The sequence below is a fragment of the Xyrauchen texanus genome, chromosome 34, assembly GCF_025860055.1.
Source record: "Xyrauchen texanus isolate HMW12.3.18 chromosome 34, RBS_HiC_50CHRs, whole genome shotgun sequence".
In the NCBI taxonomy this organism is placed as follows: domain Eukaryota; kingdom Metazoa; phylum Chordata; class Actinopteri; order Cypriniformes; family Catostomidae; genus Xyrauchen; species Xyrauchen texanus.
The window spans coordinates 4,919,865-4,944,720 of NC_068309.1; the positions used below are offsets into that span (position 1 = coordinate 4,919,865).

At 38.1% G+C, this 24,856-nt stretch overlaps 1 protein-coding gene across 1 annotated transcript in view; it reads right to left on the reverse strand.

Annotated features, from left to right (window-relative positions):
• Positions 1-24,856, reverse strand: part of notch1a (notch receptor 1a) — a 39,881-nt gene that overhangs the window by 12,885 nt on the left and 2,140 nt on the right. The window contains exons 2-16 of the mRNA XM_052104368.1: positions 24,425-24,497; positions 15,778-16,040; positions 15,242-15,580; positions 13,032-13,154; positions 12,678-12,911; positions 12,440-12,595; positions 7,476-7,661; positions 7,260-7,373; positions 7,051-7,164; positions 6,638-6,871; positions 5,703-5,813; positions 3,276-3,614; positions 1,214-1,327; positions 716-835; positions 387-539 (exon numbers count right to left, since the gene is read on the reverse strand). Coding sequence (XP_051960328.1) covers positions 387-539; positions 716-835; positions 1,214-1,327; positions 3,276-3,614; positions 5,703-5,813; positions 6,638-6,871; positions 7,051-7,164; positions 7,260-7,373; positions 7,476-7,661; positions 12,440-12,595; positions 12,678-12,911; positions 13,032-13,154; positions 15,242-15,580; positions 15,778-16,040; positions 24,425-24,497 — 2,673 coding nt within the window. The remainder of the gene's footprint in view (positions 1-386; positions 540-715; positions 836-1,213; positions 1,328-3,275; positions 3,615-5,702; positions 5,814-6,637; positions 6,872-7,050; positions 7,165-7,259; positions 7,374-7,475; positions 7,662-12,439; positions 12,596-12,677; positions 12,912-13,031; positions 13,155-15,241; positions 15,581-15,777; positions 16,041-24,424; positions 24,498-24,856) is intronic.

The following is a 24,856-nucleotide window of genomic DNA, read 5'->3' on the forward strand; positions in this document are numbered from 1 at the left end:
AAAATTGTTAATTTCAGTTTAATTTTTTATGCTTGTTACTATAATTTTTGTCAAATAAATTAATACTTAATATTATATATATATATATATATATATATATATATACACATACACACATACATACTGGTATTTTATTATTATAAAAATAATAATAAACTCTTTAAAAACTAATAATAATAATTTATACCAGTAATGTGTGTTATGGTACAAAAAACTAAATAAGATATGTATATAATTTACAGTATGTATTTGACCTAAAATGTATTCATTTATTTACTCTCTTTGTACTATTTACACTTATAGCTGCTGCAAAATCTAGTGAAGTCCCTAACTACACAGCATTTTTGGGCATCAGTTTTTCAACACAAACTTTGTGAGTGTCTTACTCTGTGCGCAGTCGTCACTATCGGTCTCGCACAGATCTCCAGTGAATCCCGGGTTACAGCGGCACTGAAATCCACCACGCAAGTTCTCACACACTCCTCCATTAGTACAAGGATTCCTCACACACTCATTAATGTCCACCTCACACGTCTGACCTGTAGAAAAGAGGAATGGAAAGTGTTATTATAATGATGAATGTGTTAAAGGTACAGTTCACCCACAAATTAATATTGTGTTGTCCCTTTTCCAGGCCTAAAATAATTATTTTAATTCCCATAATTTCCAGGATAGCAAGAGACGTTTTTAACGAAACCACGTCACACAGTCTTACCTTGCCATCCAGCAGGGCAGGCGCAAGAGAAACTCAGAAAATCTTCCGATTCGCGACACACACCTCCGTTCTTACAAGGGCGTGGAGCACAGGGGGCCAAGACACTTTCACACACCTCACCTGAGAAACACATACACAAGCGTGTCAACATGAACACAATTCACTTGGCACAGACACATGCATTTCTCTCTGCCTTTTGTTATTTCAATCTTCCTCTTCTATTGCCTCATTTTTCCAGCTCAGTTCCTGCAGACACTTCCTTATCTGTTTCCACAGTGACCCGCCACAGCAGGAAGTCACATGCTGTTTCCTCCTATTGTCAATTCTTGACCTCAACAGGAAACAGGAAGGGGCCAAACAGGAAATAGACCTATTTGAGCACCCACCCTTGACCCAGCCGTGTTATTTCATGTCTCTAGACAGCCAATAATCTTTGCAAAGTTTGCAATTTCAAGCAAAATAAAAACCAGCAGAAGAGCAGAGAATTAAAAGGCATACCCGTGTAAGGCAGTAAGCAGTTACACTTGAATCCAGCCACATCGTCGATACAGGTGCCCTGGTTCAGGCAGGGGTTGGATGCACACTCATTAATGTTAGTCTGGCAGTTAGGACCTATACACAAGAAAATATATAACGTCAAGCTCACTAAACACGCAAATGCAATGCAAGCACACAAATAAGCCCACACAACTTTCAAATAAATAGTTAACACCTGAAATATTTTTGCGTGCCCATGCAATAGGTTTTACAAAACCCTATTTCTGCCCAAAACAAAACATGAAACTGACATGGTTACCATGTTAGAATGTGTCTGTGAATTTTCCCAACAGACCCAACAGATCATTTATTATACCATGTTGAAAATGCCAATTTTTGGGTGGGAATAAAAACGAGCTGTTTTTGTGTGTGCGTGTGTGTGTCTTTAAATGCAAATAAGCTGCTGCTCCCCGCCCCGTATCCAGAATAGGGCGGAGCTTTGACATCTCTGCTTCGGATAACAAGACATCATAAGCAATATGACTGTCAGTGAAAACAGAGATGTTCAGCCCTATAAGTTTGAACCGGAGTCAGACACTGATGAGGGAGAGACTCTTTGAGAATGAACCAGGAAGTTTCCGAAAGGTTATTTGATAAATGTATTTACTTGTTGTAGAGTATTTTCAGCAGTTTTGCAACGATGGATGAGCAACACACACACACACACACACACACACACACACACAAATACAGTTATAGCGTTCGCTATACGCTATAATGAAACACACAAACAAACATGTCTGTTGGCAGTGTCCGTCAACAGTCGGGGGCGGGGCCTGTGCAATGTGACATCACTTTGTACAGAATCTGCGAATGGCTTGTTCTGATACAGTGCTTATGATTAATGGGGATTAAAAAAATAGAACTGGGTGGATTTTTAACATTATAGGGAGGTTGTGCACACACTTGCCAACACACATTTATATTCAAACACCAAGTAAAAGTGAATTTTGCATAACAGGTCCCCTTTAAAACATGGAAGGGAGCGCAGAATTGCAAGGGAATGAAAAAACAATTCCTGAACTGTCCTATAAGGGGCTCCGTAGTAAGTACATCCTTGAGTATGTAGTAAGAAAGTGCAGAACTGTAACGTATGACCACATCAATCAACATTGTGAAGAAAAATTACAACAAGCTAAAAAATTACCTTAAAATGAATTGCTCGCTTTTGTAAATAAGCATTCACAACCTGCTACTGCACGGAGAGAGAAAATCATTATTTGTCTTTTTTAAAAGACTGTTTAATGAATGTATTACTTTTTGTTAAATTTGCTTATTGTTAATTTCTCATTTTACTTTACACTTTTTTTTATTATTTAAATGTATTTTTTAAACATTGTAAGTAAAAATAATTTTAAGCAATTGTATTTATTTAATTTTACTAGAAAAGTTAAATTATTGGCATATTTAGTCTTACTTTTCCATCTTTATTTCAAATAATGTTTTATTAAATATTACCACTGTATTTTATTACTTTAGTTAATTGTACGTTTTTGTATTTAACTTTTTAAATATTTTTTTTTGTGTAACAATATTTTTTAAAATACATGTTTTTATTTAAAATGTATTTTGTTTCATTTCATTACTAGGAAATTACTATTATTGCCATATTTCATTTATTTCTCATCTTTAAGTAGCTCTTTAATTAAATGTTACCACCATAATTTATTCATTTTTGTTAAATTTGCTGAATTCAAATTTTATTTATATATTTTTAGATCTAAATCTAGCTAAATAGTTGCCATTGCATTTATTGCTGTTTATAGTTGTAGTTTGAAAAATGAAAGTACAAAAAGAACCATTATAAACTCCTCCTCTTCCATACTGCAAGGAGTTGTGGGTAATATTAGCCATAAAAACAAATTCGTACATTTTGGAGAAACCACTGGACATCACATGCCATCAGAGTACCTCAAAATAGTGATAAGGAATTTACTAATCCTGATTGTGGATCCTACATAATATGCATAGTGTGTAAATTGGCACACAGCCTCAAATTTGGGACACACTCTTGCTCTCTTACCGCTGAAGCCAGCTCTGCAGGTGCACACGTATCCGCCGGTCATGTCCTTACAGGTGCCTCCGTTAACACACGGGTTCGACAAACACTCGTTGATGTTGATGTCACAGTTGCGACCCGTCCAGCCCGCCTCACACACACACTTATAGCTGTTGATCTGGTCCTGACAGTTGCCGTGGATACAGGGGTTGCTGGAACACTCGTTGTGTTGAGAAAGGCAGGTGGCATCACGGAAACCCTCCGGACAGAGACAGGTGAAGGTGTTGACTCCATCGATGCAGGTGCCCCCGTTATGACAGGGGTTCAACGCGCAGTCATCAATGTTGATGTTACACATTGAACCTGTTGGAGCAAAACACAGACAGTGTTTTTTAATAAATTGATTTTGAGCATGAACATTTTTATAGTGATTACAACATAAAACGCATTTCAATGCGTGAGGCAGTCAATGTAGCGTGCTGAGATTACTGTTTTTTTTATTAATCATGTCCCCTGACTTGTCAAAATAAACCCCCACAGGATGATCAGGATCATCCTGAAGGGTTTTATTTTGCAATAACAACTGGCCAATAACAACTGACTCGCAATACACGGATGACCGGTCTTATATGCCCAAATCCCTGGATGTGCGGTTGTTATTTAGAAATATCAGACCACTAGATGGCGCCATTGACCAATCAGAATCAAGTATTCCAGAGAGCCGTTCAATAATATTGTTTAATATTGCATTTTTCTGACCATGTGGTCTTTGTTACCTCAGTGGAAATGAATAGTTGTTTCAGTGGTGGATGATTTATTAAATTTCAAAATGTTATAAAATGTTGATTTTCTTTTTTTTTTGAATAACATGCACTGAATCGTTAAACGTCCACACAAAATTTTCATAAAAAAAAAAAAAATGCATCAAGTTTTCTACGTTTACACCTCTCATCTACATCGGAACGGCGTTTTCCTTCACAGTAAATGTAGACTTTTGAAAACGCTCTTCATACCCTAATACTTTGGCGTTTTTATTACACGTTTCAAATGGATACGGATTAAAGGAGTGTGTCACACATAAAGGAGTTTTTTTCACATTTTTGGAGGGTTTAATCCCAGAAATGTGGTTTATAATTTTATAAAAGCACTTACATTAATTAATCTGTTAAAACTCATCTATTATTTGAGCTGCAAATTTGTTTATATAATAGATTTTAAGGTCTTGACTACATCGTCATGGCAACTAAATTATAAAATTGGATATAACTTTACACAGAAAAAGTTAGTAAGTGATTTTGTCCCTGTAAAATCATATTAACACACATATTGTTTATGTCTTGTGGCTAAACTTGTGAAACCGTGAGTACTTTAATGTTTAACGTCTGGCCCCATTGACTTCCATTGTAAGTGCCTCACTGTAACCCAGATTATTACTGTTTTAAAGAAAAGCAGGGACGAGACGAAATTATTTTTTATGGTAATCAACATATGCCACAAATGCTGTCGATTGAGCTTAACTTGTATTGAACCTGAAATATTCCTTTAATGAGGAGGTGGCCTAAAACAGTAAAAGGGATCAGAATTGATGTCATGTTGTCTTTAAGGTTAATACCACATTATCTTCATCTGTATTATGAAACAACTTAAAGGCCAGATATTTGATTCACATGTGTGGCGAAAAACCCCCAACCCTGATCTTACAGTGTATTTAGCAGAAATTGTCATACAACGTTACTTACAGTGAACTAATCGCAAGTTTTAAACTTAAAATTAGCAAGAAGTTAAATCACATAGAATTGAAAACATTATAAAAACTTTCCGTACTAAAGGAATTTTCCTTCGGACTCAGATGTGCATTGACCTCTTTGTATGTCTTTGTGTGTGTGTGTGTGTGTGTGTGTGTGTGTGTGTGTGTGTGTGTGTGTGTGGCCCCATCCCAAAATCTGCAACCCTGCCCCAAACACACAATGGATTTCCTCCACCCTTCTGTGCTCTTTCATTCTGTCTTTCTTACAGAACCGCTCACACACTCGCTGGGGGGAGGGCAGGTCTTACAGAGGGCTGTTTGCAGATACAAAAGGGCAGACCCCATTTCACACATGAACGAACAACAATTACGCCTCAACACACTCACAACTCTGCAATGCAGGCTAATGTGTAACTTTTTGATTCTCTTATAACAATGTAACTTTATTACGGTCTCACGTACACAGAATTTAGAGGCTCTGTGAGCACCCACATGATATAGATCTTTACCATACCCAACACCTCCTTGGTCACCATTAAATGTCAAATAAACCTTTGTGTGTGTCCCAGTTGGGAAAGGCAGTCTCTGTCCTAACTCATATCTGTTATCGGATACACGAGCTCTGCTTTTCGCTGGCCACCTGTTCGCCTGCTCTCTCTCTCTCTCTCTCTCTCGCTCGCTCACACAGACGCTAACTCTCTCACCTGTGTATCCGGGCTCGCACACACACTCGTAGCCATTTATCTTGTCAATGCATTTGCCGTAGTCACATGGGTTACTCTTGCAGTCGTCAGTGTTGATCTCACAGTTGATACCTGGAGACACAATTACAACACAATGTTAAAATAGAGGGATAGACAGAGAGACAGTGATATAAAGCCTCTTAAAGGGATAGTTCACCCAAAAATGAACATTGTACATTGCAAAAAGCTATCGTATGGCATCAGAAGCACAAGTCATATGGACTACTTCTATTGACAAGTCATGGTCACCATCCACTTTCATTACACATACATATATACATACACACACACACATATGTGTATTAGGGCTGTCGATTTAATGTGTTAATTCAGTGCGATTAATTATATAAAAAATAACGTGTTAAAAAAATTAACACATTTATCACGTCTGTGGACCGTAATTAGAAATATTCCTTATATCTGAGCAATTCAAGATCGGAGAACAACCCGTTTTCTCCAGGGAGCAGTAAGCGAAACTTGCTGTTTAGGCAACGCACAGCTTTCACCAATCAGCCACAACATTAAAACCGCCTGCCTAATATTGTGTAGGTCCCCTCGTGCTGCTAAAACAGCGCCAACCCCGCATCTCAGAATAGACATTCTTCTCAGCACAATTGTACAGAGTGGTCATCTGAGTTACCGTAGACCAGGGCTGGACTGGTAATCTGGCATACCGGCATTTTCCCGGTGGGCCGACGCACTTTGGGGCTGATCAGGGGCGGACTGGCCATCGGGAGAACCGAGCGGGCCGGTGGGTCGGCCGTGAAACGTGCCGAACGGGCCACGATAAGCCAAACCAGTGACCTGAGGGCCAGCAACTGACCTATCCCTATAACTGTATTTCTTTATGGCACGCACAGGTGTATAAGTATTTTGTGAGTGTGTGTGTGTGTTACCTGTGGTTCCTTTAGTACAGGTACAGATGTATGCGTTCTCCCTGTCCTGGCAGGTTCCTCCATTACGACATGGCTGGCTCAAACACTCGTTAACGTTGGTCTCACACAGTCGACCGGTGTATCCAGGGTGACATTTACAGGTGAACGAAGCCACACCGTCCCTACACACGCCGTAATGACACGGACTCGACGCACACTCGTTGATGTCCGACTCACAGTGAGGGCCGGCAAAACCTACAGCAACAGAGAGACAAATGGGTTAAGATACACACACCTGACGAACAAGCCACACACCCGACTTAAAAAGCCGTTAGCGGACTTCATTTACATATAGAAGTCTTAAAGGTACAGCGACAAAAAAACTACGGATTTTGATGCAAGAAACATGTGGCCCCTTAACAGTATGTTTTTACCTGGTGTGCATTCGCAGGTGTATTTGTTCGGTCCGTCTGTGCACTTGGCACCATTTTTACACGGTGTGCTGGCACACTCATCCACGTCTACCTGACACAAATTCCCAGAGAAACCTGGAAAAAACAAAACATGCCATGTTTGTTATAAATGCTCAGCCACAATGTACCTTATGAGATAATACACAACAAGGCTTGTTGTATTTAGGTACCTTTGGGGCAGTCACAGTGGAACGAGTTGATCTTGTCAATACATTTGCCGTTGTTGAGGCAAGGCTGTGATGCACAATCGTCAGTGTTTATTTGACAAAACACCCCCTCATAACCTATAAACAAACAAATGACAGAAAGTCAGATGATAGAACTTGTGATAGAGCAACTTCCAAACTCATGATGCTTCTGTAAAAAACAAATGGTAGGAGCCAAACCTGGCATGCAGATGCAGTGGAATCCGCCAATTTGATCGAGGCAGGTGGCATCGTTCTGGCAGGGGTTTGACTTGCACTCGTTCACGTCCATTTCGCAACGCGGCCCTTCGTAACCTTGAAGACACTTGCACTGGAACGAGCCTTTGGTGTTAAGGCAACGTCCCCCATGCTCACATGGGTTTGCCCCTGAAATGCACCAAATCACAAACGGTTTCTACATGCACACCAGCCAATTAATGAGGAGTGTTACGAATACTCCCTTTGATAAGGGACTCGCCGTCACCAGAGTATTAACTGTGCTTACGAACTACGATTCCCATGAGCCTCGATCTCATTTCATGGACTACGTTAGCACTTCAAACACAGGGTTCAGTGCAAAGTCTTGTTATTGCCCTGGCTAACAATTCTGCCTGTTATTATCGTTTTGATTCTCTGCTGCCTTCCTTTTGACCTTGATCTGTTCCTGGAATACTCTTTGTCATTGTTTTCTGCCTGCCTCGACCCTCTGCCTGTTTTGTGACCACGATTATTAGATTTGCCTACGGTGCTGTATATTTTGGATACTGACCTCTGCCTGTTGTTTATTCTCTGTGACTTTATAAGTAAAGCTGCAAATGGATCAATGTTACAATGAGCTTGTACATCCCTGTCCAACTAAATGACTAACCAACTAACTAACATTCTTTAAAAAACAACTAACTTACCGACTGACTAACCAACTAAATGACTAACCAACTAACTAACAGTCTTTAAAAAACAACTAACTTACCGACTGACTAACCAACTAAATGACTAACCAACTAACTAACAGTCTTTAAAAAACAACTAACTTACCGACTGACTAACCAACTAAATGACTAACCAACTAACTAACAGTCTTTAAAAAACAACTAACTTACCGACTGACTAACCAACTAAATGACTAACCAACTAACTAACAGTCTTTAAAAACAACTAACTTACAGACTGACTAACCAACTAAATGACTAACTAACTAACTAACAGTCTTTAAAAAACAAATAACTTACCGACTGACTAACCAACTAAATGAATAACCAACTAACTAACAGTCTTTAAAAAACAACTAACTTACAGACTGACTAACCAACTAAATGACTAACCAACTAACTAACAGTCTTTAAAAAACAACTAACTTACCGACTGACTAACCAACTAAATGACTAACCAACTAACTAACAGTCTTTAAAAAACAACTAACTTACCGACTGACTAACCAACTAAATGACTAACCAACTAACTAACATTCTTTAAAAAACAACTAACTTACAGACTGACTAACCAACTAAATGACTAACCAACTAACTAACAGTCTTTAAAAAACAACTAACTTACCGACTGACTAACCAACTAAATGACTAACCAACTAACTAACAGTCTTTAAAAAACAACTAACTTACCGACTGACTAACCAACTAAATGACTAACCAACTAACTAACAGTCTTTAAAAAACAACTAACTTACCGACTGACTAACCAACTAAATGACTAACCAACAAACTAACAGTCTTTAAAAACAACTAACTTACCGACTGACTAACCAACTAAATGACTAACCAACTAACTGTCTTTAAAAAACAACTAACTTACCGAATGACTAACCAACTAAATGACTAACCAACTAACTAACAGTCTATAAAAAACAACTAACTTACAGACTGACTAACCAACTAAATGACTAACCAACTAACTAACAGTCTTTAAAAAACAACTAACTTACCGACTGACTAACCAACTAAATGACTAACCAACTAACTAACAGTCTTTAAAAAACAACTAACTTACCGACTGACTAACCAACTAAATGACTAACCAACTAACGAACAGTCTTTAAAAAACAACTAACTTACCGACTGACTAACCAACTAAATGACTAACCAACAAACTAACAGTCTTTAAAAAACAACTAACTTACCGACTGACTAACCAACTAAATGACTAACCAACTAACTGTCTTTAAAAAACAACTAACTTACAGACTGACTAACCAACTAAATGACTAACCAACTAACTAACAGTCTATAAAAAACAACTAACTTACAGACTGACTAACCAACTAAATGACTAACCAACTAACTAACAGTCTTTAAAAAACAACTAACTTACCGACTGCCTAACCAACTAAATGACTAACCAACTAACTAACAGTCTTTAAAAAACAACTAACTTACCGACTGACTAACCAACTAAATGACTAACCAACTAACTGTCTTTAAAAAACAACTAACTTACCGAATGACTAACCAACTAAATGAATAACCAACTAACTAACAGTCTTTAAAAAACAACTAACTTACCGACTGACTAACCAACTAAATGAATAACCAACTAACTAACAGTCTTTAAAAAACAACTAACTTACAGACTGACTAACCAACTAAATGACTAACTAACTAACTGTCTTTAAAAAACAACTAACTTACCGACTGACTAACCAACTAAATGACTAACCAACTAACTAACAGTCTTTAAAAAACAACTAACTTACCGACTGACTAACCAACTAAATGACTCTAACTAACTAACTGTCTTTAAAAAACAACTAACTTACCGACTGACTAACCAACTAAATGACTAACTAACTAACTGTCTTTAAAAAACAAATAACTTACCGACTGACTAACCAACTAAATGACTAACCAACTAACTAAAAGTCTTTAAAAAACAACTAACTTACCGACTGACTAACCAACTAAATGACTAACCAACTAACTAACAGTCTATAAAAAACAACTAACTTACCGACTGACTAACCAACTAAATGACTAACCAACTAACTAACAGTCTTTAAAAAACAACTAACTTACCGACTGACTAACCAACTAAATGAATAACCAACTAACTAACAGTCTTTAAAAAACAACTAACTTACCGACTGACTAACCAACTAAATGAATAACCAACTAACTAACAGTCTTTAAAAAACAACTAACTTACCGACTGACTAACCAACTAAATGACTAACTAACTAACTGTCTTTAAAAAACAACTAACTTACCGACTGACTAACCAACTAAATGACTAACCAACTAACTAACAGTCTTTAAAAAACAACTAACTTACAGACTGACTAACCAACTAAATGACTAACTAACTAACTGTCTTTAAAAAACAACTAACTTACCGACTGACTAACCAACTAAATGACTAACCAACTAACTAACAGTCTTTAAAAAACAACTAACTTACCGACTGACTAACCAACTAAATGACTAACCAACTAACTAACAGTCTTTAAAAAACAACTAACTTACCGACTGACTAACCAACTAAATGAATAACCAACTAACTAACAGTCTTTAAAAAACAACTAACTTACCGACTGACTAACCAACTAAATGACTAACCAACTAACTAACAGTCTTTAAAAAACAACTAACTTACCGACTGACTAACCAACTAAATGACTAACTAACTAACTGTCTTTAAAAAACAACTAACTTACCGACTGACTAACCAACTAAATGAATAACCAACTAACTAACAGTCTTTAAAAAACAACTAACTTACCGACTGACTAACCAACTAAATGACTAACTAACTAACTGTCTTTAAAAAACAACTAACTTACCGACTGACTAACCAACTAAATGACTAACCAACTAACTAACAGTCTTTAAAAAACAACTAACTTACAGACTGACTAACCAACTAAATGACTAACTAACTAACTGTCTTTAAAAAACAACTAACTTACCGACTGACTAACCAACTAAATGACTAACCAACTAACTAACAGTCTTTAAAAAACAACTAACTTACCGACTGACTAACCAACTAAATGAATAACCAACTAACTAACAGTCTTTAAAAAACAACTAACTTACCGACTGACTAACCAACTAAATGAATAACCAACTAACTAACAGTCTTTAAAAAACAACTAACTTACCGACTGACTAACCAACTAAATGACTAACTAACTAACTGTCTTTAAAAAAACAACTAACTTACCGACTGACTAACCAACTAAATGACTAACCAACTAACTAACAGTCTTTAAAAAACAACTAACTTACCGACTGACTAACCAACTAAATGACTAACCAACTAACTAACAGTCTTTAAAAAACAACTAACTTACAGACTGACTAACCAACTAAATGACTAACTAACTAACAGTTTCTTTTAAAAACAACTAACTTACCGACTGACTAACCAACTAAATGACTAACCAACTAACTAACAGTCTTTAAAAAACAACTAACTTACCGACTGACTAACCAACTAAATGACTAACCAACTAACTAACAGTCTTTAAAAAACAACTAACTTACCGACTGACTAACCAACTAAATGACTAACCAACTAACTAACAGTCTTTAAAAAACAACTAACTTACAGACTGACTAACCAACTAAATGACTAACCAACTAACTAACAGTCTTTAAAAAACAACTAACTTACCGACTGACTAACCAACTAAATGACTAACCAACTAACTAACAGTCTTTAAAAAACAACTAACTTACCGACTGACTAACCAACTAAATGACTAACCAACTAACTAACAGTCTTTAAAAATATTTAACTGATATTATTAATTAAAACAAAATTATTAATACTAACAGTTTAAAAAACAACTAACTAACCGGCTGTATTTAAAAAACAATTAAATAACATGATAAAAAAAAAAAAAACAGTTAACACTATTTAAAAAACAATAAACTTAAATGTAATTAAAAAACAGTTAACACTATTTAAAAACTAACTTACTGCATACCAGACAATTAATGATTAGTTTGTACATCCCTGTCCAATCAAGTGTTTTTACATTCGCTAAAACATAGTAGTCATTTATAACCAACCAATAGCAGGTGAGTTACAATATAATATTACATTGAAATACACAAAACATTTTTGTCCAGTCCTAGTTCATCTAACATTCTCTCTAACCAATCATTAGGGAGCACCTAATCGCTCCACTCACTGTGTGCTATTCTTACCAAGCGAGCACTCGTCAATATCCTGGTTGCAGGCAGATCCCGTATAACCGGGCGGACAGGTGCAAATGGCTTTTCCGCTAACCGGGTTCGTGTCACAGTTTGAGCCCTTCTGGCACGGATTACTGATGCACGCGTCATCAAGGTGACACAGAAGACCTTTGGGTAAACAAACAAATTTAGTATGAATTAAAAAAATTAAGAAAATCAAATATAATGCAAATGGCACAAACACACTTACCCGTGCGTCCATGCGGACACTCGCAGAAGAAGGATGCGACTCGGTCGTGGCAGGTGGCACCTTGGGAACATGCTGCACTGGCGCAGTCATCAATGTTCTCACTGCAGTCATCTCCCGTCCAGCCGTTCACGCAAACGCAGTGGAACCCGCCGATGGTGTTGTGACACGTTCCTCCGTTTTGACAAGCGTTAGGCGAGAGTTCGCACTCTTCTACGTCCTCCTTACAGTACTGACCTGAAAGAGGAAGGGGTCAGAGGTCAAAGGTTAAGTATTCATTCAAAGATGTATTGCTTTCTATTATTATAGTGTAGCTGTTGAGTTGTTAGTGTGCATTAATGTATAGAAATGTCGTACCGGTCCAGTGTTTGTCGCAGTGGCAGTTGTAGGTGTTGACTCCGTCTATACATCTGCCGCCGTTCTCACAGGCATGCTGGGTGCAATCATCAATGTTGTGTTCACAAGTTTGACCCGTGAACCCTGAGAGACACAAATGATTCATATTCAATACACATCAAAGAGTCTGATCCCGTATACGGATTGGGTTTGTGTGCTTCAGTGAGTAACTAAAGTCATCCAGGTGACTTATTGGGATTAATTATAAACTAAGACAAAAAAGTGCCGCATTCAATGCAAGACTGATCCGCTGTTAATGAATAACGGTGCACATGCACACCTGGGTTACTGGGGCATTCTTAAACAAAAATATTAGTTTAAAAACATTTTCATGAACTGAAAACAATGCAAAATAAACAAATAACTAAAAAGGAACCAAACTAAAAACAGGCTGAAGTTTTTATAGACATTTAAAACTCTGAGATGCCATAAAGTTATTGATACTCGTAACAAAAGTAACGGCAACAAATAAAAATGCAACTGCAAGTTGAATGGCAGAGAACTCTTCTTTGTTGTAAACAAACTTTCATGCAGCTTTTTTTGCAATGATTTCATCCATATCAAATCACTTAAACGTAAAATGTCAAATTATTATAGTATATTATTTACTATTATAATGTACAACAAATTTGTTGTACATTATAATAGTAAAAAGTATTAAAAAAATAAATTAAAACAACAGCTAACTGCATTTCAAATAAAAAAACTATTAACTAACTAAACATATTAATATTAACAATTAACTTACTAACTAAATGTATTTTAATAAACAACAAACCGTATGAAAAAAAACTATAAACTTACTAACTAACTGTGTTTTAAATATATCAATTAGCCAAATAACTAACTGTATTTAAAGAAACAATTCACTAACTTAATGAATTTAATATAGCCCAATTAACTAATTAGCTAGCTAACTAACTATGTAAGTTACTAAATACAACTAAATAACTGTATTTTAAAAACAACCAGCTACATTTATTTAAAAACAATTAATTATATATTTAAATTAAAACAACAACAATGGTATTTAAAATATACCAATTAACTAAGTAACTGTGTTTAAAAAGATTACTAACTATATTTAACCTGTTGATACGAGCCCCCTTTTTGAGCACAAACCACGAAAATGACATACCTGAACTTAAATGCTTGTATTTACGGGACCCTTTGGAGTATGGACACAGTTGTAGTATCTTTTGAAAGAAGACACTTTGTGCTTTATTTCACAAGTTTCAGAATTAATATATGTTGTTATTTGTTAAAGTTAGAGAAGCTGAAGTTTATAGTAATGGAAATATTTTGTGCTGCACATGTTTTTATAATCTAAAAAAAACAATAGAAGTACCAAGACACCCCAGAAATACAATGTTTTCAAAGTCACGAGTCTAAAGAAGTTACGTTTCAAATTTGGAGATGATCGAACACAAAATGAGGTTCCTGTGAGCTTTTTTCTCTGTAAAATCGCTGGAAGTGTTCAGAGTAAAATTAAGGCTCCGCCTCTCAAGTCAACACTAAATCTGACGGCACTGCTCGACTATTATGAATTATTTAAAAAATAGACTTTGGAGACGGCTGGTTTTGTTTACGAGACTCTAATATATAAGATCATATACAGTTTTACAACATGAATGCTGCTCAGATTATATAGTTTGTTGAAGAACGATGACGAAGGGTAATTCTTTCAGGCGAGATCTCATGTAAACAATGGAGAATATATCAATATTTCTCAGATTTATCACTTTTATGGGAAAAAGTGCTATTGGATGTTTTTCAATGAACGCTTGTCATGGACAACTGACCCAAGTGTGTTGAACTGGATTCATCTGGCGATCGTGTTTTCATAATAAAAGTCCCGTTTTGATATTGCATGTTTTCATTTGTACTCCTGGCACAAATAACTAAATGGCTGTTTCTGGAGCATTGCTATCCTGAAACAGAGATATATCGGATATCAATGTTGAACCCTTAGACCTTTGAAAAGATGTAGAATTTGTTAACATTAATTACATTTATAGACGGTGAATTATATTGTAAATGTAAGCAGAGTGACGACACTCCTGAGTGTGGGGAAATTGCGTATCAACAGGTTAAAAAATACTAAATAATTAACAGTATTAAAAAAACATGAAAATGCAGAACTGATCATTTTGATGCACACAAACACTTACCTTGTACACAGGAGCAGGTGTAGCTGGTTTCACCGGTCTGTAAGCATGTGCCCCCGTTCCTGCAGGGTGATGGATGGCATGGGTGGTACAGCCGCTCACATTGTGTGCCCGCATACTCAGGTGGGCACCGACAGCGATACGAGCCCACCTCATTGATACAGGTTCCTCCGTTCCGACAGGGTGAGGGTAAGTGTGCGCACTCGTTCACGTCTTGCCGACACGTCTGGCCGTGGAAGTTTGGAGGGCAGGTGCAGATGTAGTGCGAGTCAAAAGCAGAACACTGCCCTCCGTTGGCACAAGGGTTTGACGCACATGGGTCGGCTTGTTGGCACGTTTTACCTACGAACAGAGAAAGAGAGGTCAACTTACGGCTTATGATTTCATCAATATATTTGATGTAAATATATTTAAATGTGTTTATCTGCTAAAAGTTTTAGGAGTACACTAACATATAGATGGCATCAAAGCTAATCCATTAATCTTTAATCCAAAAGGAAGAGCATTCGTCTACACAGGTGATGTGTGCATGTACATACCTGACCATCCAGGTGTGCAGTGGCAGGTAAAGGTCTCGAGTGTGAGCAGAGAGCACGTCCCTCCATTGCGGCAGGGGTTGCTCATGCAGGCGTGATTGACAGGTGTCAGACAGAGCGGCCCGCTGAATCCCAACACGCAGTCGCAGGTAACCTCCACATCATTCCCCTGCGTCCGTGCACGGCACACACCTTCGTTACGACATGGCGACGGGCTGCATGGATTCGGGAACTGACACTGGGGGCCGACAAAGTCTGCAGGACACCTAAACCGACACAAAACACAACCAGAGTTAAAACATGCACGCTTATTCTGCAACACACACATGCATTCAGCACTGAGTTTCTTTAAAAATTTAAAAAAAACTATAAGTTGGGACTAGTCTGTGGTAATTATAATTAACTTTATATAAAAACAAAAGTCGTCTATGGCATGTCCTCATATAGATGGCCAAGTAAATGTGTGTGTGTGTGTGTGTGCGTCTGTGAAAGAAAGACACTGTTCTAACTCATCTAAATTCTCCTCAGTGGCAATCAAGAACCACAAGAACACACACTCTCATACAAACACACACATATTCCAAAATGAACATTTGTATAAAAGCTGAACATTTTATTCATTTTTATTAATCGCCAGAGATTTATCATTACAAAACGTGAATATGTGAAAACAGGGAACAGAAATAAAGTGTATTCGTCTCATATGAATGTGTGTGTGTGTTGTGTATTTGTGTTCTGCAGCAGGTGTGTGCATAAATAAGGGCAGCTGTGCGGGAAGCCCCTCCCACTGCTCTCTGTCCCTCCCTTTCAAGCCTGTTGCCATGGCGAGTGGCATAAGGTCACCAAGGCAGCTCCCAAGAGAGAGCAAAACTCCACCCACCCAAACTCCTGCTGCCCAATAATTTCACCTTTATCAGGACAGTATCTTAATTGACATTTGCTCATCAGCACTTCTCAAATTTATCACAACTTGAGCTGTAAATACATTTAAAAATATTCACAATAAACCTCATGTTTTTTTTAGTTAAAGCAATTAATAAAACAGCATTTAAATATATGATAATTAATTAAATGCAATGATATATATTTTATAAAATTAGATATATTACATTTAAATATTTTTAATTATCATTTTTTAATGAATATTTACATTTTATTTATTTAAGAACAGAAAACAAACGAATACACCAGAATGTTTTTTTATTGATGCCACAGTAGTCGTTTTGGTGGACCATCGACAGTGTATTTCACTTCTAAGAGGATATTTTAGACATGTTGAGCTCAGATGATTATTCAAAACTTTACTAAATTCACAGGATTTATTTACACATCATTTTAAAAACCAAATTTTCCGCAGCCCTAATCAAAAACACGGTTATTAAAACACATTTAAATTCACAAAACTTTTAACTCGCTAACTTCGGTAGCCCTTCTCACAACACATTTGCCAACCATAATGCAGCAGTTTAAAAATAAAGACATCCCATCACAAACGCTTACATGCGTAGATGCGTGCATGTGCTTGTGCGTGTTTACTTGTGGCATTAACGCAGTCGCTCTCTTTGTCTCCAGAGACAGCAGCAGAAGTCATCTACAGCCCGTCGGGGCAACAGGTCTGATAGCATGAGTGTGTGAGAGTCGACTCTGAACAGATGCTGTGGTGACCTGTGACCCCTGAGCACATTTGTGACTGCAGGGAACACACACACACCTAGTCCAGTGGGCCGGTCTACCATCTGCTGCTGCTGCCTTCTGTGCATCTGCATGTGTGTGTGATCACACCACAGACTTCCTGTCCCGGAGTGCAAATCAAAACAACAAACTTTCGTTTTCTCCGTCTGGCCCTCGGCCTTGGGTTCTTTGGTGTGCAAACACGAGACATTGAGTGTTTGTCTGTGCAGGGGCTGGTCTGTGTTTGTTTATGGAGTATGTTGATGACCAATGGATGTTTAGAACCAGAAGCCAAAATGGAATCTTCCAAAGATTTGAATAGTTACAATTCTAAAATCCTCATGGTTACTAAACAAGATGGGATTCTAGAGTGAGGATGTTTCTGTAAACAGTAAATGTCAATACGCCCCCAACTTTTTGACACAAAATGAGAACATTTTTGGTTTTACTGGCTTTCCTTAATATTTAAAGTTTTCACTGCGCTCTCCCAGCAAGTTCAGGTGTCAAGGCCAACTATCACAAAATTAAGAGATGGTCCACACTCTACAATGTTTCCTTAACTATATTTACATCCATATAATAAAAGGAATTATTCCCCTGTTATGTGCTTGTATATTAGCATTAAACTTTGTCACTCAGAGCATCATTTATAGCTTTATCCAAGCATCGGTTTACTTTCAAGTGCATATAATCAATCAGTTTGAGTGTTTCCTGGGAATCAAACCCATGATCTTGTCATTGCTAGCAGCATGCTCTACCTGTTGAGCTACAGGAACTCGAAATGAAACGCACTTAATCATCCCCGACGGGAACTTTGTCTTGGACTTGGTGCATACATGTACAAAGTCTGGTCGTTCTACTTCAAATAATTATATAATAAAACCAATAAATATTAGAACAATAATACCAGCTAAACAGTCTCCCATTTAAAACCATAAAATACAAAAATATTAATTTTTAAATAGTTTTACATTTATGTTTAAAAAATATATTAAAACTATTATTTGTAAGGTTTTTGCATTTCAATTCATAACAAATTGCATAACAGTGTGTGCATGTTTTATAGCCTGTGGATGTGTTAATCCTACAAATATCTTTAGTAATACACAACATCTCTACAAAATACAATATGATCTATTCCTAACACACACACACACACACCTACTTAAGATCAAACTTAAAATTATGACACAACCAAGCGCTGTCAACATTCGAACCCGATCGAGCTACAGAAACTCAAGAAGGATTCTGGAATTCATATGGCAACGTTGGAATTCCACGCTTCCAATTAACATCCCACCCTCTGACATTCCAAAAGTTCCAGAACTGATGTCAGGTGGTTTTGAAATGATTAGAAGTCCTGGACCACCTCACCGAGTCCATAAACGTAGACTCCCAAAACAGAGGGTACATGCATTGCATTATGAATTGGAATGCAATGACGTGTGGATCTAATTGCACATCTACAAAGTCAATAAGTACGCTTGATTGTACAGCAATATGCGGAAAACATTAAATAAATCAGCTTATTCAACAACAACAAAATAGACAACAAAAGAAAACCTAGTTTACATTGAAATCATTGGATCGATCACTGCATTTGCCATCAAAAATGTACACAGAAATGGGCACAACACTTACACACATTGGATAATTGGCAACGTAAAAGAGTGGTAATGGTCAAAAATCGACATGTATGACCTTACCCCCATAAAGAAAAAAATTTAAGGCATCTACATGACCTTGCCTGTCGGCTTGTAATATTGTGCATGTAAATGCGCTCAATGTGCACTATAACAATTCCAGAAACCTAAGTGAAAAACTTTTAATATTAGTTTCAATAACAGATTCTCGAACCAACATGCCCGAGCAACCACTCTGATAGACATGCAAAAAGCATGTTTTACAAGATCAGAGTCAACCCCAACATGACCTTAGCTCAAGCATAACAACAACACAACTCCGGTCACACCTTAAAATAAGTGGTTTTAATATAAAATCATCCCTAAATAAAGAAAGCACATTTTTTATTCCATAAAACCAGCCAAGAACAACTATAACCTTAGATTGTTATCACTAGAGATTTGAAGGTTATCTGATTTGATAATGAGTAAACCTCCTCTCTCTGTCATCAAACACCATTACTGGCAGAGATGGGACTTTTACCTCAACATAAAGTAGGACATCCGCTCACTAAATGTAAAAAGTTCACACAAAGTTTCATTTCAGTCATCGATGCAACTCAAACTTCTACTGGATTTTCTGTCCAAATACACAGAGAAAATGTACAAACAATTTCCAAGGTTGAGAACTAGACGACAAAGGAAAGGTATCAAAGTTCAGATGGGATATTTCTGGGAGAAAAAAAGATTAAAATATCTTTGTTCATCCTGTTTATGAACGGGGGTCATCACAACAGGATATTAAGAGTTTGGCCCCTACATATGCTTGTGTGTGTTAAAGCAACTCAACTCCCCTTCACAATGAGAGATAAAATCTCTCTCTTCCTTTCTTCTTTGATAAACTGATTTGTTCATTCATAAACTGGTATTACTCATACTTTTGGTAAACTTTGTGCATAAGTCATCCTTCACCGTTTGTGCTATGGACATGAAAGATACCTCAAATCATGCGGTTTGTTTAGAAGAGGTGTGCTATTACTTTCTTAGCAATCAGATTGTAATTTAAATTGAGTCCCTCATTCATTGCCTTGAAGGAGGGCCTCAAGACATATCCAAGGACCAGAACTTTAGACAAAGGGGTCGGTTCTTTTGATTTGGGCCGGTAAGCAACCACCTGGCAACCACACAGAACACCCTAGCAACCATTCACGGCAATGTCCTGGCATCAATCTACAATGGCCTAGAATTGTGCCGATGACTTTCGCCAAATACTATTTGGCACGAGACGGAACACTTGTATTTAAATGAATGGGCGAAATTGGAACACCCAATATTAAGGATGTAAAAAAGAGACAAGGACACCACCTGTCAGTTAAATCACATTGGCTGGATCAGCCTGAAAAACAGAGTTTTTTTTGTCTTCGTCTGAGATAAAAAGCATATTTACGATAGTATTGTTGTCAGATTTTACAGCCGATTTGTACTGTTTTGGCGATTTCGGTCTTTCCCCATTCAAGTAATTAGGACCTGTACTTGTACGCCACTTGTATCCATAGAAAATTGCTGCCTGGGAAGATGGTGGCTGAGTGGACTGATCTGCCCCCACCCCCCCCCCAAATAACAAATTTGTTGTGCTTTCATTTAGTTTTGAATTTTGCTGTAGGTGTGAAAGTGAGGACAAGTCCACACTAATCTGTTTTCATTTGTCAACTCAGTTTTTGGTTTCCTAAAGTCATTGTTAACAAAGGTGTGTGGCTATGTTTTTCGAAAGTCAAATATTCGGTAGAAAAAAAATCCCTGCCGTTCTAGTGTGGATAAAAAGGCGTAAACATAGCATAACCGTTGCGTTTTAAACGAAAACATACTGGTGTGGGTGTAGTCAGAGTCGGGTTAGGTGTGACGTCTTTTAGATTGCAAAAAGCGTAATATGAAAGGAGAAAGGAATAAGGAGAGATGTGGCTAACAGTCCCTCAAGACTTGTTTACTTTCAAATTTTCCCCCTTAAAGCAACACACACACACAGGCCATTCTCAGGAGTTCCTGCAATCTTACCCCCCCACCCCAGCCATCTGCCCTCCAAAAAGGACACCATTCATTCATTCACACACACACACACACACACACACACACACACACACACACACACACACACAGGCTTCCGAGAGTGTGTAAGAAAAACAACGAAAGAGACTGCGAATTAAACTACTTTTAAATAAAAGGTGCCCAGATTTGTATGCATAAATTGTACTAACTCTTGATGTAAGTGTCCTATGAGAGCGTAGTCAAGTTTTATTCTGTGCTAAGACTGTGTGTGTGTGCGTGTGTGTTTGAGACAATAGGAGGTGAAGGCCAGCTGTTGTTCTGAATGGCATGAATAGACATTGACAGAAGCAGCGTCCCACTGCAGCAGGGCACCAACGGACTACTCAGGGAGGATTGGTGGGGGGTCTTTTATCTAAGTTTGAAACAGAATGACTATGGGCGCGTGCACGTTCGCGTATGCGCACAAACACACTCACAAGCTGCTGTGAGCTTTGTGTGGTTGCTAAGAAGGGGTCCCATCCTAAAGTCGGAATCTCAAGCTTGAGTATCCAATACCACACAATTACACACATTTATACAGGTACTGTTTCCTGCAATGAGTCACACTACTCTTATACTCTTTTTTTTTTTTTTTCCCTCCCCTTTTTCTCCCAATTTGAAATGGCCAATTCCCACTACTTAGTAGATCCTTGGTGACAGTTCTCAGTTGCCTCCACTTCTGAGACAGTCAATCTGCGCATCTTATCACATGACTCATTGTGCATGACACCGCGGAGACTCACAGCATGTGGAGGCTCATGCTACTCTCCGCGATCCACACACAACTCACCACACGCCCCATTGAGAGCAAAAACCACTCATCGCGACCACGAGGAGGTTACCCAATGTGACTCTACCCTCCATAGCAACCGGGCCAATTTGGTTACTTAGGAGACCTGGCTGTAGTCACTCAACATGCCATGGTTCAAACTCACGACTCCAGGGGTGGCAGTCAGCATCAATACTCGCTGAGCTACCCAGGCCCCCTACTCTTACACTCTTAAAAATAAAGGTTCTTCAGTGGTTCTTGGGTTCAGCAAAAGAACCTTCGGAAGATGAATTCACGTTATTCGTTGCGCCATCCACGCACAACTCCGCACAACCATGCAACCCACTGAGAGCGAGAACCACATTATAGTGACCACGAGGAGGTTACCCCATGTGACTCTACCCTCCCTAGCAACCGGGCCAATTTGGTTGCTTAGGACACCTGGCTGGAGTCACTCAGCACGCCCTGGATTCGAACTTAAGACTCCAGGGGTGGTAGTCAGCATCAATACTCGCTGAGCTACTCAGGCCCAAAACTCTTACACTAAAAAATAAAGGTCTTCAGTGGTTCTTGGGTTCAGCAAAGAACCTTCTTCCAGTCAGGAAACAATTTATTGGGTTCTTGAGTTGGCAATATGGCTCTTCGGTAGGGCTGGGTATCAATAATTATTTTTTATTACTGATATCTTGACTCCGATACCGGTTCCTAAACAATACTTTTTTCGATACCAATTTTATGAAATCCGTTTTAACAAGATTACACATTACCTCAAAAAAACTTTGGTTTTATTTTTTCAGTTTGTTGACTTTTTTTACAGACTCAAAGACTCATCTCCTGTGCCTTCTGGTCTCCTCATGCCAGGATCGGCAGTGGCAGAGGCTATAACATTAATGTGAAGAGGGAAAAAATCCAAAACAAGAAAGCTAAACTGTTAATTCAGCCAACCCTAAGGATAAGAACGGTTTGACAAGATAACTAGTTTAAAGTGAATTAAACTTGATCAGTTACTGTCAACCTTAAAGCATTTTTAGCATATTTAGCTAGCTAGCTACAGCCATACATCCAAACAATATCTAACGCTACGTAGGTCCCTGTTTATAGGACTGTCACCGTGCACAGAAACGTTAATTTAACAAGTACACAAGCATGTACCACTACAAGTTAGCCGATTTTGTTAGTTGTTTTTTTTGCTAAACGTTAACCTACCGGTCAGAGTCCCAGTCATAGCACCGCTGCATTCATCAGTAGTTTGAGGAGGACTCATTTGGTGGGCATGTTGAAGGAAGCTCTGTGGCAGGAGGACGCTGAGAGGATGACTGCACCGGCTCGGTCTTCTTGCAGTCGAAGACGGAGCAACTTTCTGCTCTTAAGTTTATTCCGTGCACTGTCAAGTGCTTCATCAGATTTGTCGTGTTGCCGGTCTTGGCAGCAATTATCTTGTTAAAATATTGCATTGCAATATCGCTGTTGGCATCGAGCCTGGTGAAATGTAGCCACACTTTTGATCTTTTCCACATCTTTCACATGTATGGGGCTTGATACTCATACACACTACAGCCTCACGTGTGAGCCGCGTCTCTGGGCGTATCCGGCATAAACTAGTGTTTTTCCTTGATGCCTAAACACAGCCAATCACTGGCACTAGATTTGGGCACATCTAGCATGCTACATGCTTATCACTGATGTTGACGAGATTAACCCCTTAGGTATCAAAATTTGGCAGACGCTTTTATCCAAAGCGACTTACAGTGCACTTATTACAGGGACAATCCCCCCGGAACAACCTGGAGTTAAGTGCCTTGCTCAAGGACACAATGGTGGTGGCCGTGGGGTTAGAACCAGTGACCTTCTGATTAACAGCCCTGTGCTTTAGCCACTACGCCACCACCACTCCTGGTACATAACGACAAGACATTTTTTGATACTCTGTTTAGAGGCAATTCGGTAGGTGTTTAAAATGTATCGAACTCGATACCCAACCCTGCTCTTCGGAGACTAAAAACTTTGTTTACATTACATTTATAGGTTTTTTATAACAGCATGTTGGTTTCTGGGTTCATTAAAGCACCAATACATTGATTTGTGGAACTTCAAATATATATATACATATATTCTGTGTTCAATACAAGTTAAGCTTAATCTACAGAATGTTTGGCATAATGCTGATTACAAAAAAATAACATTTCGACTCATAACTCTTTTTCTTTAAAAAAGCAAAAATGGAGGTTGCAGTGAGGCACTTACAGTGAAAGTGAATGGGGCCAATTTTTGGAGGGTTTAAAAGGGCAGAAACATGAAGCTTATCATTTTATAAAAGCCCTTACATTATTTGTTTCTGTTAAAACTTGTTTATTATTGGAGGTTTTAAGTTGTTTAAATCTTCAATTTTACGGTTATTCAAGGGTTTACAGCTTTATGTTGTCATGGCACCATAGTAAACATTTTTACAATTTGTGACTTTTTAAGAAGTACGTATTTTAACATTCAAAATGATCTTGCAACTCACCTGCATGATGTGTCTCCGCTTGGCTTGTGCTCACAAATTCCTCCGTTCTGACAATACTCCAAGCATCTCTGACCTAAACACAAACACACACCTGTTAGCACATCTCAACGCTCAATTGAACCTGTACAGAGTATACATCAACTGCACTAACTGAGGTCAAGCAATGCTCACACCCACCCACCTGTACAATCATACACCTGTCAATGGAAACACACATGCTACAGATCTCCTTACAAAAGAACCTCACCACCTATAGACATCAATAAATGGCCCGAGCCTTTTTATTGTGGCCCCGAAGGAGAGCCACTGGCCCTTTGTTGGACTCTGAATAAGTGACTTTGATGGAGGAGTAGAGGGGGGGTCTGGACTATTCATCTAAAAAGATCCTGAAAAATCCAGTTATCCAACACAGAGCCTGGAAATAGCTCCACA